Raw genomic sequence first — 16,680 nt, 5'->3', positions numbered from 1 at the left:
AGCAGAGGTTTTTAATCACCTGTAGTGATTAGGCGGGGCTGAATTGCCTGACACCAAAAGCACTTAAGCTCTCAGCATAGACCCACTCAAGTGGGTGTTGATAGTCTGAAACCCACTGTAAATCTGGAAAGTTCAAGAGATGCAGGTATCTAAGTCCCAAAATGATTGTTGAGATTGGCCTCAGAAAAGTGTTCATGGGGCAGGAGGGCTGCTTTCCTAATGCTTGCCCTGTGGTCTGGGAGGTGGTGGCCTCCTATAGAAACCTTGCTCTTAGACTGCTGGAGCCTAGCCCCACTCAGCATCTGTGCACTGAGTCTTTACAGCCCACAAGTTATTCCATGCCTGCTGGGACCAAGGAAGTATTTACATCTTGCATTTGATAAAAAAAAAAAAAAAAAAAAAAAAAAAAAAAAAAAAAAAAAAACCAAAAAAAACCAAAACACCCGAACCATAGTCATGTATGGTTCCATAAAAATGATATATGAAAGCAACTGTTTGGAGCTGGATTTATTTAACTTCATTCTGTAAATGTTGATTGTAAATTTAAAGAAAGACAAAAAAGGGTGGTTTTTTGTTGTTGTTGTTTTTCAGATGACAATGCTTATTGCATTTACCTGTGAAACTGGAAAGAGTGTAGAAGTTGATTCACATTATTGGGTAAATAATGCATGTTTAAGAAATATGACTCTGTTTGTCCCTTTTGATGGTTCTTCATTTTGTTGAATGATTTATTTATAGCATGTCTGTGAATCCAGTCCCTTCTGTGGGTGATGTCATCTTTCTCATATATTACACATGCTGCACCCCAGGGAAAAAGGCAGCAAATGTCTCACCTTCTACTATTTCTCATTCTTCTTAGATAGTGCATATGGTTTATATACATATTTGTTTCAGCTGTCACTGAGGCATCTATTAAAAAGCATACATTTATAGAAAAAGAGAGGAAAATTACAGATGCCTGTTCAAGTTTGTTTTTTCTATTACCAATGTTTCAAATAACAAACTATTCTGTTTGTGTCATTCACTTTGGTAATTTGCAAGATATTCTCATAGTACTTTACATGTCTGGTGGCTAAGACTTAGCTTGGGAGAGGCTAATCAATCCAAGGCTAAATGGTGGTAGCATGAAATAAAGCTAGGTAGAAAGACTGGAGAAGACAAACAATCACAAAACCCCCCCACAGCTTCTCCTGCTGCCACTTTCCCAAAGGAAAAGAAGGAGAAAGGAGGGTTGTTAAATATATGTCTGATTTCCCCAGTAAGAGGTCAATTGTTACATTTTTAAGGTTACTTTATTTACTTTTGATTCTATTTATTACATATGTGAAATATGTAAATCTTTGAATCACATTGCAAAGTTACCAGAAAGCAGTAAGACAAAAAGCAATGAGAATATCCTTCTGTATTTTGGAGGCAATTTATTTCTCTATAGTGCTCTGGGAAATCCATCCCATGCATTAACCTCCCAGCTGAGCAGGTTACAAGCACTTCTCAGGAGGCAAGAAGAATTTCCAGTCTTTGGTAAGTTTTGTGAGCTGGGAATTGGTGCCTGGCCCTTACCACATAAACTGTGTTTTCCCTTGGAGAAAATATTTCTTATTTCATTGCCACCCTGCAAGTCCTTACCAGATAGTCGCTCTATTTCAAGGCTTGTCAAAACTTAAGATGGACTCAAACTTTTAAATTTTTTTTTTTGTCCGGCTGTAACATGGAAAGCATCATGTATAGCTGCAACTGAGTGCCTGCTTTAAACAACAGTTCATGCAAATGAAATTGAAAATAACTTGTATAGCAATGTATTTATATGTGGCACCCCAAGTAGCTTGATTATATTTTCCACAAGGGATAAGAATTCCGGGAATCTTTTCTCAAAAATCCTTTCTGATATATATCACCTCTAACATCCCAGTTCTCTTGCATGCAAAAATGACATTAATATGAATGAGAGTGATTTGTACAGAAAGGAGACCCTCAGAATAAAGGTGCATTGAAAGGTTCTTAGAGGAGAATTTAAGACAGAGAAAAAAATAATGGAATTATTCAGTGAGTATGGATTTGACTAGACAGTGTCCTAATCTAAGGTGTACAGTAAGTAGTTTCTGATTTTTCATACAATATCCTAAACAAATGGTTGTTGGACTAACTGGTGAATATTTCTTTTAAATCTTGTATACCTGAAAATATTTGAGTTTAAATTGTTTAGTGGTTTACTTCTTAAATATTCATACATTATATATCTTTATATATACACTTCTGATTTTATATAGTAAAACTATATGTGACAGCAAAATGCGTGTATCATCACTGAGGAAAATAGCCAGCTAAGCTCCAGGTAAATGTCTAAGTTTCTGTCTGGGAAGCCTGAATCCATTAGTGAACTCAACTAATAGGTCAAGAAAAGTAATAGCCAAATAAATATTTTATTAGCATTTTGTGAAACTTACTAATGGTTAACCCTACTAACCCTACACTAGTGGGTAACTTCATTCAATATCAGGTCATTATTCAGTAGATATTGTCTCCAATTTCCAAATAAAAAATGTCTTTCTGGGAGTGACTGGGAAAAGGTATTTTCACATTAATTGAATTCTTTGCTCTAGGATACAATGGGAGAAATCTCCTTCTCTAACTTTTTTGCTGGTTAACTGAACACAGGGAATCAAACAGAGCTGTATCAAGATGCATCCAAACACATATGCCACACTTATTTTTAATCAGTTTTCATACTGAGTTTTCCCTTGAAACAGACTGGTGTCAGGAGGGAGGAGCATCCCTCAGCTCAGGATCTTGTTCTCCACAAGTGAAGCATGGAGACGCAGCCCTCCGAGCACCTCAAGTAGTTCAGGGGATAAGTTGTCTGTGAATGCCAGCATGGATGGGGGATTATAAACCCCCACCCTCACCCTCTGTAAATTCAAGTTTTAATTTCCACTTCATGTCCTCCCTTTGGGGTCGTCTCACCGCAAGAGGCTGGTGGAGACTGAAGTTGCCATGTGCCCCATATGAAGCCAGAGATGACACCAGGAAGCCACAGCACATCTTGCTGGCTGGGCCCCTGGGCACGTTCATTTCTCAGAAATGTCATTTAACCAGGACTGATCATGACAGATTCAGCAGCAGAGGCAGCTCCTCAGTGTTCAGAGCACTTTGGAAATTATCCTGTTGAGGCTGCCCTCTCATACAGGTGATAAAAAACAGTAGGAACTCTTTGTAGGCAAGCTGTCTGTCCTGCCTTTCTCTTCTAACTTTATTGGTTTTCTGCTTTTTTTTTTTTTTCCCCAAGTCAAGCCTACTCTGCACTGTTTTTCCTGCTACCCACTGGAGTGTCTAAGTTCAGACTTCAATGGTATTTATTCTGTGAATAACGCTGTTAACACCAGCAGAACATGCATGGAGCAACAAACCACCGAATATCAGAAAAAGGATGAGATTGGTTGCACCGTTTTGTTTCAATAGCAGTAAAACCCAAATGAGTCTGAAACTTGTATCTTCCTTTATGCTTTTCCAGCTTTAGTTTCATCTCTAACTCTTAGCATTAAAAAAAAAAAAAAAAAAAAAAAAGAAAACCTCATTCATGTTTGAAAAAAGGACTTTTTATGATTTGGTAATCACTGAGATTAGACCATAGCACTGATGTGCTGATCATGGGAGCATTCCCTTCTCAGGACACTAAATCAATTTTACTAAATTATGTTAATATTTAAGCAGGAAAAATACTTAATGATTCCCTCTTATCTAGTCCAGATGGATTGATTTCTTTTCCTAAGAGTGCAGTTTATGAAAATATTGTCTAAACTAACTGTGACAGTGCTAGAAGAACATACACTGAATGTTTCTTATGTATTATTTAAATAGCAATTTCAAGGCTCCAGCTCTAGCTGTTCAACATATAAAATTCTCACTCAGCTCTGCAGCTGGAGGAGATTCAATAGATGTGATTCTACAATTGATTTCAGTAGGTGTTTTGAGTACAAGGGGAGAAGAAAACTGGCCAACAGTATTTGTAAAGTGCTTTTGGATTCTCAGGAGTGAAGGCACCGCAGTGTAAATTCTTATTATTTTTGTGAGCTGGAGCACTCCTCCATCCCAGATTCTATAAGAAATTTCCCAGTTTTAAAAAACTTGTACCTATGTCCTCATTCCCCTGTTACAGATGGTCCCCCATGAAAACAGGAATGCAACAGTTATAGAACTGACACTGTATATAACGAGAGGCAGTATGTATCAGCAATATAGCAGAAGGGCAAATTCCTTTTTGCTTTGCCTTTGGCTTCATGAGTTTTGCATTCCAGTCATAGACAGTGGTGACAGCTTCTTTCTGAGAATACTCCATAGATTGAGGCTAAGTTATTCTCCAAAATTATAGCAGCTTTACAGTCAAAAGTCCTGCAGAAGTAGTCTTTATAACCTGTAGCTACATCTATGCTAGTAAATTAAACCAGGGTCTGTTTTCTGGATCTGAGGCCAGCTGGCATGACTGGGCCACATCTATGCTATTAAACTCTCTTACTTTCCAAAACAGAGTGGCTGAATCCAAACTGCCTATTGGGAATGATCTTTGGCCCGTGCTAATTTCCAAATTGTTCCAGTGATTTTTTGGAAGAGTGTTAGCATTCACCAGCCAAAACCGTGTCAGGGATTTATTTTTTTTTTTTCTAACAATTTAACAATACAGACAGCTGAGTTCCAGTGCCTGGACTATGTGCTGACTCTGTTTTAATTTCTTAGGCTAGATGTGCTTTCTATCTCTTCCTGGTGCTTTCTATTTCCTAAGCACACACTCTACCTACAGGATACCATATCAGTGGAAAGAGTTTGTCATCTGTTCTCAGAGTAAAACTATGAACTTGCTTGAGGTCCTGAGTGGACAGAGATGTCTAATGTGAAATCCTGAGCCAGGTTGGGGACACCAAACACATCCCATTTTTACAGTCAAGCTGTAGACATATCCCCACCCAGAACAAAGAGTGAGTTCAGAAATCTACCATGGATGGCCAGCTGATGCCAAGTGCCTAACTTCTAGGTACTGTGCCACTTGGTGCACAGCCTCTCATGTCAGTACATTTGCTAAAAAAGATTTGAATAAAGTTGCAAATGCAACTTTTCCTACATTGTTCCTTAACTTTACATGACTGATACAGCAGCTTTAGTAATGTTTGTTTAATTGTATTTGTGCATGAAAGACTGTAATATGTATCAATATTTATATCTGTCCACTTATATACAAAATAACATGCTCAGGGAAAGGCTGGAGGGAGAACATGTGTATAAGAGATTGACGCAGAGAAAGCAAAGATAAGATTTTTCAAAATTCTATTGCCACAGTCTTCTCAAATGTCTTTAGTATTATTGTAAATACTTTCCATTTGTATGTTATTTTGTCTATATCTTTGCTTGTCTTCCAATGCAAAATACATTTGTGGGGAAATGCAGTATTTTATGCCTGACTGACTAATATAGTCAAGATATGCAAAAATGTCTAATCACAAAAGCTCTTCTTTGGGATTGGAGAAGTCTTGGATTGTTGTGACTACACCAAGATCCACATTTCAAACAGGTACTTATCTTGGGAGGCAGGGGGATGATATTTTTGATGTCATTTCCCCTTTTACAGACACTAATATCCCACTATTCTCTTTGTGGAGCAATTCACGTCAGCTTCAGGTGAAATCAGGATGGATAGTTCTAACAGTTTAAGTAGGTGGTTTTCATACATACAGTTGGGTTCACATGACTCTTTCTGTCTGCAGAACTATTGGCTTTGATAACACACAACTGATGAATGACCACATGTAGCGAAGGAAAACAAAGCTGGTTTCAAGCTCTGGCTGTCCACAGCCTCAAAAAGAGATAGCAGTAGAAGTTTCCAAGGGCATAAATGGGTAGTTCTCAGTGATTTTTCTAGTGATTTTCTACCCTTGAAAAGAGAATGAAAGGCAATGCACAGCGGTGCTACTGTCCGGGGAAGAGTTTGTTTCTGGTGTTTAAAGAGTATGAGCACTAAAACTCAGTGAACGAGGTGAGTGAAATTAGGTGAATAAAAGGCAGACTTTACATAGATTTAGGGAATATTATTATAGTAAGGTTATGCAGACAAATGAAGTCTCATCGAGTAAAGCCTATGTGCAAGTGTAAGCTACTTTACAAACAACTAGCCACAAAATAGAAGTTCTCAGTATATAGCGCTGACTTGAAAAAGCAATCTGAACACAAATTTGTTGCAGAGTTTTAATTTGATGCATATTTGGTGTCTGAGAGAAAAAAAAAAAAAAAGTACTGCATATGAAACGCCCAAATGTCACATTAATATGAAGCTTAATGAAACAGTTATGACAGATCTAGATTTTCTTTACTGTTATGCATTTCTTGGACTGTCTTGTGCTTGCGTGCAGATGAATCCTGCCTCATTCCCTACATACCCTTCAGTATTTATTAACATTATAATTTGAGAAAGTAAGACTTGTATTTTAAACTATATACCTGAGCAATTTTTGTTGAAGATAATCAATAATTTAACTGCATGTACAGAGTTGTAGAAAAAGTGATCTATCATAGACACTTAGCTTATGTAAATGTCAGACTAACACAAATAAATGTAAATATCAGATTTCAAGGGACAGGGCCGAGATCAATTTACTCCGACTGTGGTGGGAATTGTCATTTCTAGAGCTGGAGATATTTGTGTGGTTTGTTTTTTTTACTATTATTTTTACTATTTATTACTACTTTTTTACTATTCTACCAAAATTTTGACAAGCTATGAAAAGATTATCTTTAAAACTTACAAAACTCCAGGAATAACACTTTAAGTTCAACAGATGAAAATTTTCTGAAGTTCTCAGGACCTTTAAGTGTATATTTTAATGGACACTACATTCCAGCCATTTAGAGTGGTCCAGCCAGCAAGGATTTCAATGAAAACACAACTACGTAAGTATGTGCTTGTGTTAACTCTGTAATGACACAAATATGTTTGGGTATATGTGTGGGTCTGTGTTACCTATGCTCCATATTTTCATACATTTCTTCTAGGGTCACACCTAACATTCAAACCTGAGAACATACTAATCAAAACTGAAATGCCAAGTAAATGTTTTTCTTCTTTCTCCCAAACACAAGCTTCTGCCCTTTCTTTCATATAAAACTGAGCCAACGCCCAGGCTGCACAGCACCTCCACGGTGATGGTTCTGAGATGTGATCAACTTGTGGTTTACCAATCCAAAAAAACTTTCAAACACTGAATAAGAGAGATTCCCAATGTGTCATACAGAAATTCCCTCTGGCAATAAGACCTAATATAGCAGAACTCAACCTCAACTTTCCAATGCAGTAATGACATTTCTCAGTCTGGAGGAACCAAACAGAACACTTCAGCTAGAGACATTTGAGATAGTATGAAGATGACCTTAGTCTGTTCTAGAAAGTTGCTAGTTTGTCTTTGGTTATATACAATGGGACTTGAATAAACAAAGTCTATGGGAATTAAAATACCAAACCAAACCTTTCAGCGCATTGTTTCAAAACGTTCTAAAGTAACTTAATACTTTTTTGAACCTTTTTCTGATATGTACAAAAAGGATAGTGGTATGATGGCTGTATATAATGATTTTATTTCACTGATGTACAATGACTAGCTTAATCTTCCTATTTTTAGTATGACATGTCATTCAAACTCTTACTTCACATCAGTTACACATCTCCATTCACACAAAAAGATACTACTACAACAGACTTTTGAAATTATGTAGATTGCTTTCAGTGTTCTCAATAGGTTTGTAAGTAAAACAGAAATCATTACTTGTCATCCAAGAAGGTTTTTTTGGAGAAAGAAGCTATTCAGCAAACTGCTGGGATAAGGAAGGAACAGGAACAATGGGAAGAGCCATGCTCAAGAGTCACACAAAATTATCTGGAACCTTTTATTTGGTGAACTGATTCTTCCCAGGTCTAAAGGCTTGTATCAGCTACAGCTGATGTTGATTAGAATTTTTCTACTATGTCCTGGACATTAGGAGTAACCAACAACCCTTGGTGGGGAGGAAGGTATTATCAGTTGCTATTTTCATCCCTATGTAAACTTGCAAAAGTATAGACATTAAATACAAGCAAGAGAGAGATTTGCCTTGTATATTTTTTGAAATATGGGAATATGCCTACTGGCAGGACCTCTAGAAGGTTGATTTCAGCAATAGATGGCTTGTGTTAATTAGAAATTTTGAATTTGTAACAATATAACTCCATCATTTCTATAAAACAATATTTAATATACAACAAACTTTCACCACATACACATTAAAAACACCTTTTTATAGTTCCAAGAATTGATTACAGGGTTCTCATAAAAACATTTTCATAACTAGAATCTTAATACAGAATGATTTTTTTCTATGCCAAAATACATTTAGATGGTAAATTGTTTGTAGAAAAAGATACAGAGAGAAATGGGGTTTGCTGGCATGTAATCCATTTTACTTCATTCTTTCATGGTCAACTTTAAAGAAATATCTAAAATGGTTATCATAAAATATTGTTTTATCCAGAGACTTCACCGGGGATGGATGGGGTGGGATGGGGGGGGGGGGGGGGGGGACGACGCAAAAAAAAGGAAGTTAATTGGCTTATTGTCTGTTTCTATGTCTCTGAGGTGTGCCCGGAACAGCACTTACCCTCTGTACATACGACCTTGACTATAGCTATCTGTTGAGGGGTTTTCTGAAAGACATAACATTCCCATTGACTTTAACCTCTGGGTGCCCACAGAGTGAAGAGTGGATTCACTATAATAGCTGAACTGCATTTACCAAATGCAACACTGGAAAAAAAAATCCACATAAAAACACATAGGAAGATTGATCACACAATTTTATTAGAGTCTTTTGAACAATTGCATTATGTTGTTCCTTTCTTTAAAAACTCTTGCAAAAAAAGACATTGGAGTGGACTGGTTTCAACCCTGAGCATTAACACTGCATATCAAGTACTGTAGTAAAGAAGCTGGTTAAGTTTGTAGCACTAGCACAAGTCACTGATATTAATCCTCTAGGTGATCAGGTTTTTACAAAAAAAATACATAGTTTTCAATAAATAATGCTTAATTTTACAACTTTGATACAGCAATGTCATACACTGTTTTGACACATACTAAACTCTGCATGCTATATAGTCTACTAGAAGACAAAACTTTGCCATGCATTTTCTTTTTCTAGTGCTAGAAAACACTTTGTCCTCCAGTGCATTGCCTCAAGCAGCCTTACCATCTTCCTTCTCTCACAGCAATAGGCCGTGCACTGGCATGCAAAAACCTCAAGAAAAGGTTTCCCCCCCACCATCACTCAGACTTCTAAACAAAAGTACTTTTCAGCTTTTCCCCCCAAGACCTGGAGTGGCTATGAAAACTAATTTCATGTGGCCTTGAAAAGTCTTTGAAATTACATATTTTAAAAGTGTCATGCTTGAAAAACTGCTCTAAAACATTCAATTTCCCCCACCTGTGGCCATCATGCAACATCATTGAAATGTTGTAACCATCAAAAGTCCCACACTGGAAAACAGGCCTCCATTTTAAAACAGCCCACCAAAAAAATAAAAGGAAAGAAGAAAAAAAGTATCACAGCATTTATGTAAAGACTCCAAAACGCCAACATATGTACAAGAGCAAAACCAGATACAAATTGTAAATGAACTAACAATGGCATATAACTCTTCTCCCTGGCTTCGCCAGGAGTTGAGGCAAGTTGGTTTTGGAGATAAGCAGGACGATGGAAACAAAAACAAATTGTGACAATGGGAGTTCCTGGATTAATCATTATTATTTGATCAAATTTCTTCAAGTGGTGAATCAGGTCTTGATTTTCTTGGAAGTCGGAATTGCCAAAATCTTAAGCCCTAACTAATAACACAGAATTCTAAACCAGACCTGTTTCTGACTATTCACATGTCTTAGAAGTTTGGCGCCCTTGCACTTTTTCATTCTGCAAGATTGCACTTCGCAGAAAATCCAGATGATGTAACTAACCACAACAGAAGAAATTTGATTAATTAATAAGGATTGAAACCTCCATTCTCACACTTCCAGGTTGTTGTTCATCATTGAAAACCATTCACCCCTTCGTATCCATATTGCTTTAGGGGTTTCCTTGTATCAACAGAAGTCATTCCTTTGAAATTGCTGTCAATCACAATTTTCTAAGAGTTTTTAAAATATTCCTATCTTTGCACTGGCATAAGTATTGGGTTTTCTAAGAGAATCTCAACCCAAAGAAGGTATTACTTTTATACATGAAATATTACGAACTTTTGTTTCCCTTTTTGTAAGTCATTCTACACTTTCTGCACATTTGTGCTTTATATTGAATATAAAAATAGGTCTTTAAAACTCTATTTACTTTAAACTCACTAAAAAACTACTTGCTTGTGAAATTCTCTTACAAATTCACTGCATCCATGTAGAGAAGATAAAATTAATTAGGCAGTTAATTGGTATAGGTAGTGTGCAAAAAAATTAAGAAAAACAAAAACAATCACAGCCTTCGATGTGGGTGAGGGGAAAGGAAAGAAATCAAAGGAATACAACTGTATTGTAGGGGAAATGTAAGGCAACTCATTGTATTAAGTTTTTGTTGTTTGTGTTTTTTTCCTGGCCACGCTTACAAATGAAGGTTAGGAGGAACTAAGACACCTATCCTGCCAGCAGCCCTTGCGGCAAAAACTCCCATTAAGCTCAATGAGAATTTTTTTTTCTTTAACCAGTGCAGGTTTAAGGCCTTATTTAGGCAACAATTGTGAAGATGTAAAAATGAACCATGTTGAATATCAAACACCTAAAAATTGAATGGCCCTGACTTTGACCCCACACCAGTTTTACCTTGGTGTAACAGAGTTGCACTTTCCTCAAACAGGCATGAGTGAAGGATCAGACTGCACACATGCAAATCACATTCAACAGACTTGAAGAAGTTTCATCTGAACAACAGCAAATGCCTTAAGAGCATGTAGCACTCAAAGGATGCTTGGAATGAGTCTTTCTACCACATTTGTGAAAAACTGCACTTAAAGGAAGAAAATATTTCTTAGTTGCGGTTCTTTTAAAAGGAGGAGAGGAAAAACATAATAAAAACAACAAAAGGGGGGAAATGGTAAGTTTACAAAAATGTTCACTTTAAAATTAAGAAGAATCAGCATGTTTGATTAGGTTTTACATTGAGTTGACATCCTCAGTGTTAGCTAGTAAATGCCTTTCCATAAAAGAAAGCTCATTTTTGTCCCTCCTGTCACTGAGTCCTATTACACTTAAGAGTAGTATTGTACAGAGGCAAATGCAAAGAACGTGGAAAAAAGGCCACGGGAGATACTAAGCCTGCAACAGGACTGCTCTAGCATGTCAACAAGGATTCCTATGTACACTAAAAAATAAAGGGAAACGGAAGGTATGAATATTGTTAGACATGACAAAAGCAAAAAAAAAAAAAAATGAGAGTAGCTTAGCAGATGCTATTTTTCATGATTAGAAGATTGGTTTTTACTCTCACTGAGATCAGCAGGAGCTTAGGCATTCAACAGCATCAAACTTCAGCCCTAACAATGTAGTGGCTTAAACAGAACACTACCTAATTTTTCCTTGAGCAATATGCAACAATAAACTCTGAAATAAAAGAAACTCAACTGTCTGAACAAATATTATTTCCCCCCCCCCCCCCCCCCCCCCGCATCATACACCCTTCAGTCAAAATATTCCTCTGATATAGTATTGTATAATTCCCATCTAGAAGAAAGAAAAGATATCCTTCTGAGTGGGTATTATATTCTTCGACTAAAGTAGACCTGTTGCTCTTTTAAAATATGCCTGACTGCTCTATGCTTGGTTTCTTTAAATCAGTTATCCTTGACTAATATTTTAAATTATAATTATAAAAACAGCTTCCAAAAATATATGCAAGTCAAAAATTTTGTAGGCTGAGACACAGACCTTATCACAATGCAAACTAAATGCAGCCTATATTTGACCATAATCATTCATAACTCATTGAACATCTGTAAAGCACAAATGTTTGACACTGCCTATTATCACTTTAATAAACAAGGATGCATATCAGAAGAAAGGGACTGGAAGAACAAGTCCCCATACTCTCATGATAGCTTGAAGAATTACTAAGAGAATTTTGGCTCAGTTTTAAGACTTAGAACCTGATCAACTTACTCCATCACCCTAGCCCAAAACCGGATTTTCGATAGCAGGATAGCGAATGGCTAGGCTAGAGCACTTCAGTGTATCTATTTTCTTTCACTCTTTTGCCTTAGAAGAGATAAATGTCATTTGTTTTCAATCTGATTTCTAAGTTATTACATGGAGAACACACTAATCATTTGAGACCAAAAACTGAAAATTCAAGAAACTCTGTTTTATTGAGGACTATCCATTGCCAAGGATATCTTGTATATTTTAATTAAGTTTGTTTTAAAACACAGTTTCTCATAAAGAATTACCACAATGCAAGACATAAATTTGAGTTCCCAGATATGCTATATCTCTTTTCTGATAGCAAAGATTTAGGCCAAACAACTTTTATTTAGAATCATGAGTGTTTTATTATTATTATTATTAGAAAGAGATCAGATTATATTAATCATTTTACTACCAGTTTAACTAACCTAAAGTAAGATATCTCACCACTTAAATGCCTAAGAGTTGTCTTTGATTAAACATAACATGCATGCAGGTTTTAATGTTATGTTTTATTATGCCTTACAAATGTGTATGCAGGATTTTCATTTCAGCAAGTCTGAAAGCCTGTAGCAGTGGTTGCCACCAAAATACCAGCACAGTGAATTGTCCCTGTAAACAGCTGGATCATTAATTAGTGGAGAAAAAAAAAAAAATTACCAATGCCTATTAGATAAAAAGTAAACTTCTTGAGAAACAAAGTTCCACCTTGTGAGTCTGTTGCCATCAGCAGTTATTTCAGAGCACGCAACTGAAATCTGATGGCTCCTAAGGTAAAAAAAAAAAAAAAAAAAAAAAAAGGCAAAAAATGCACACTGACAAAGTCTGCTCAAGCTACAGCAGAAGCTCGTACCCCCTCCTTGCCGTGCCCCCGCCCGGGGCGTCTCTCCGGAGCGCGGCCGCTGGCCGAGCGCTGCCCGGGGGCGGGGAGATGCAGCACCGCTACCCGCAGCATCCCCGCGGCACGTCTCGCCCAGGCTATTCCGCAAAAAGAGGAAAGGAGGAGAGAAAAAAAAAAAAAAAAAAAAAAAAAAAAAAAAAAAGAGAGCAGCGGGGAAAGGACCGGGAGCAAGTGGTGTGTGTCGGGGGGGAGCCGCATGCCCCGCGACGGTGGGAGCGGGCAGCCGGCCCCGCCGCGCCCCCGGCCCAGAGCCCACCGCCCCGGACACCAGCCGCGGGCGGGCAGCGGGGCTCCTCCACCGCCGGCGGGGGCGGGGGGGGGGGGGAAGCCGAAAACACCGGGGGGCGAGCCAACCTGCCGCACAGCCCGGCCCCCGGCCCGCAGCGAGCCAGCCCCGGCCCCGCCCGGCGGCGATCCCCCGGCCACCGCGCACACACGACCAGTGGGAAAAAGGCGACGGGAGGCGGAGGGAAAAAAAAAAACCCGACCACTAAGCAAAAAAACCCCACCAAAAAAACCAAAAAGGAAAAGAAAAGCAGCAGTCCTTACTCTCCTTCCCCCCTAGCTATGGTCATGCACAACAGCCTACAGCTACCGCTGCTCCGCAGGCAAGGGGTGACAACATGGCATCTCCAGCGTTACTTCTACAGACACTAATAGCGATACGAGTTTCTATCAGTTCCAGCTGATTTATTAAAATTGTCAAGATACAGACTTTCAGCATTAAAAAAAAAAAAAAACAGGCTATGATGTTGACAGTGCACAAGTCTGCTTTTGCCATCATTTGCTACAAAATATGCAGATGGTCTGTACTTTAGATTATATTGCACAACATGAGAAACTTTTTTAACTATGTGCCTTTTTTCTTTTTTTTTTTTTTGCTAAAATCGAGAATCCAGTTTCATACCTTCCATCTGGGGCCCCATCCACATATCACAGCGTATGAGATACATAAAGTCCTACTATAGTACAGTACATATACAATCTTTTAAACTAAGATAACAGCTCTGAGGTCTATATCACCATTTTCAATAAATCTTTACCTACAAATATTGAACAAATCTGAACTATAGCTGTACAAAAAAATTGTTTTTTTTTTTTTTTTAAAACCACAAGGCCTTTAGATGCAAGGATTATTTTTTTAAAATTTTAATCCTTTTAAAACCAGGACGTAACGTACCAACAAACTTGCATGCTAAAAACAGAGAAAAAAAACAGAAAATAAAAGGGAAGAAGTGCCTGAAAAGTCTTACTGAAAAAACACAGCAAGAATGTTCCCTTTTCACTGTACAAAAATACGCCTGAAAATATATTAATTTTTAAAAAAGACTGAGGTCTGTTATGTATCAAAAATGTTTCAATACCTTTTTGTACTGAGGTCTAGGCTGTCTGGTATTCAATCAAGGAGGTATAAGGGAACAAGTTACAAAAAAAAAAGTTGGCAAGTAGAAATCACATTTGTAAAACCATAAACAATTTGATCTGAAAAGTAAACTCTGATCTTAAGTCAGTTCAGTTATTTGTAAGCGTTTGTACAGTCTGCATTTTTTCAAGCTCCCTGCAGCTTTGTTAAGAATCGGATGCATAGAAGACATCAGTTTTCTCCCTCCAAAAAAAGTTGCAATGGTCCCTTTCGGAAAAAAAAAAAAAAGTTAGAACAGTTCTTTAAGATCTCTCACGGGAAAAAAAAAAAATCCACAAACCCCCTTGAGTAACAGTTGTGCTGCCAAAAGACTTCTTTGCAGACCATCTTCCAGACTTCAATCAGAGACCGACAAGCTTCAAACAGCGCCTTCTGTATCATTTTTTTCCCCAGTCCCATTTGCCTTTTCCTGTTGTTGTTGTGATCACCAAATGCAATAAAAAATAATAATAATAAAAAAAAAAACACAAAAAAAAAATCACAACTCCCGGGCTCGGAACTAACTTCGAGATTATTTTTTTTTAAAGAAAACAAGACTTTTTTTTTTTTTAATCATCAGCATCATCATCATCACCGGCGTCGCGTCGCTCCAGCTCCGCCGCTGCCTCGCCGCCCGCCCTCGCCGCCGCCGCCCCCGCTCAGTACGTGAACACCAGGTCGGAGAAGTTCGCCTCCAGCCAGTCGCCCGCAATCATCTCGCTCAGCTCCGGGGTGCAGTAGTCGGGGAACTCGAAGTGGGAGCCGAGGCTGCCCTCGCTGAAGGAGTCCAGGTCCTTGTCCACCAGCGAGAGGGAGAGGTTGCCGGCGGCGGCGCCCGCCCCCAGCTCGGCGGCGGCGTGGCCGTGCTGGGAGAAGTTGAGGCTGAGGTCGAAGAGCAGGTCGTCCGCCTCCTCGCTGCCAGCCGACGAGGTGGAGATGGACCGGGAGGAGGCCGGGGAGAGGCCGGGCGGCTGCTGCGGCGGCGGCGGGCCCTGCTTGGTGATGTTCTTGAAGCTGTAGTAGAGTCTGCTGCCGCCACCGCCCGCCGCCGCGGCGCCGCCCCGCACCTCCTCGTAGAGGCTCGCCCCCTCGGTGGACTCCGCCGAGGAGCTCAAGGTGGGACTCGCCGGCACTTTGGCCACGTTGTACCGCCGCAGCTGCTGCGGCCCCGGCTCCTCGTCCTCCTCCTCGTCCTCCGCCTCCTGCTTGATCCGCAGCTGCAGCTCGTCCTCGTCGTCCTCGTCGTCCTCGTCGTCGTCCATGAAGACGCACTTGACCGTCTTGCTGCTCACTTTCAGGGTGCCGAAGACGTACTCGTCTCCCGCGTAGTCCCCGTGGTGGTGGGCGGCTTTGGCTCCCGGCTTGGGGGGCGAGGAGGCTTTCAGCTTGCTACACTTCTTGCTGGAGCTCTTGGCGCTTTTGCTGCCGCCGCTGCCGGTGGGCGCGTTTTTCTCCGGACTTTGGCTGGCGTTGGGCTTGGCCGACGGGTCCATTTTGGGCTTTTTCCTGGGCCGGTATTTGTAGTCGGGGTAATCGGCCATGTGCTTGAGCCGCAGCCTCTCCGCCTCCCGGATGAACGGGATCTTCTCGCTGTCCTTCAGCATTTTCCACCGCTTGCCCAGGCGCTTGGAGATCTCCGCGTTGTGCATGTCCGGGGACTGCTCCATGATTTTTCTCCTCTCGATCTTTGACCACACCATGAACGCGTTCATCGGCCTCTTTATGTGCCCCGACGCGGTTTTGCACCAGTCCGGGTCGCTCTCGTCCAAAGCGACCGGGCTGCAAGCCATAAACTCGCCCTCTTCTGTGTCCATCGCCTCCCGGGGCAGGTTGCTCTCCGCCTCCGTACTTTCCGCTTGCTGCACCATGGTGGGCTCTGGCCGCAGCGCCGCTCTTCCCGCCGCGCCGCTCCCCTCCGAGCCGACACAGCCGCCCCCTCCCGCCGCCGCCGCACCTTGCCCCCGCTGCGAGCCGAGCGGCGCCGCCGCCGCGCTGCCGGGCGGAGCCCGCGGGGCCACCGGCGGGCGCTGCCTGCTGCCCGCAGCCCCGGCGGGCCGCTGGGCCGGGCCGGGCTGGGGCGCGGCTGGGCTGGTGCCGCTCGGCGCCGCGCTGTGCCCGTGCCCCGGCCTCGCGCCGCCGCCCGCCCTGCCCCGCCG

At 40.6% G+C, this 16,680-nt stretch overlaps 1 protein-coding gene across 1 annotated transcript; it reads right to left on the bottom strand.

The window, feature by feature from the left end:
- Positions 1-422: 422 nt before the first annotated feature.
- SOX11 (SRY-box transcription factor 11) lies at positions 423-16,393 on the bottom strand. Its single transcript, XM_080390352.1, has one exon. It carries the CDS (start codon positions 16,390-16,392, stop codon positions 15,184-15,186), a length of 1,209 nt encoding a protein of 402 aa, XP_080246478.1. The 5' UTR covers position 16,393; the 3' UTR covers positions 423-15,183.
- Between the last annotated feature and the right edge of the window lie 287 nt (positions 16,394-16,680).

The sequence above is a fragment of the Falco punctatus genome, assembly GCF_963210335.1.
Source record: "Falco punctatus genome assembly, chromosome: 5".
Lineage (NCBI taxonomy): Eukaryota > Metazoa > Chordata > Aves > Falconiformes > Falconidae > Falco > Falco punctatus.
This window is presented reverse-complemented; position numbering and strand designations above follow the sequence as displayed.

Bases quoted from the DNA above. Each gene is read 5' to 3' on its own strand.
- SOX11 (XM_080390352.1), bottom strand. From the start codon at position 16,392: ATGGTGCAGCAAGCGGAAAGTACGGAGGCGGAGAGCAACCTGCCCCGG.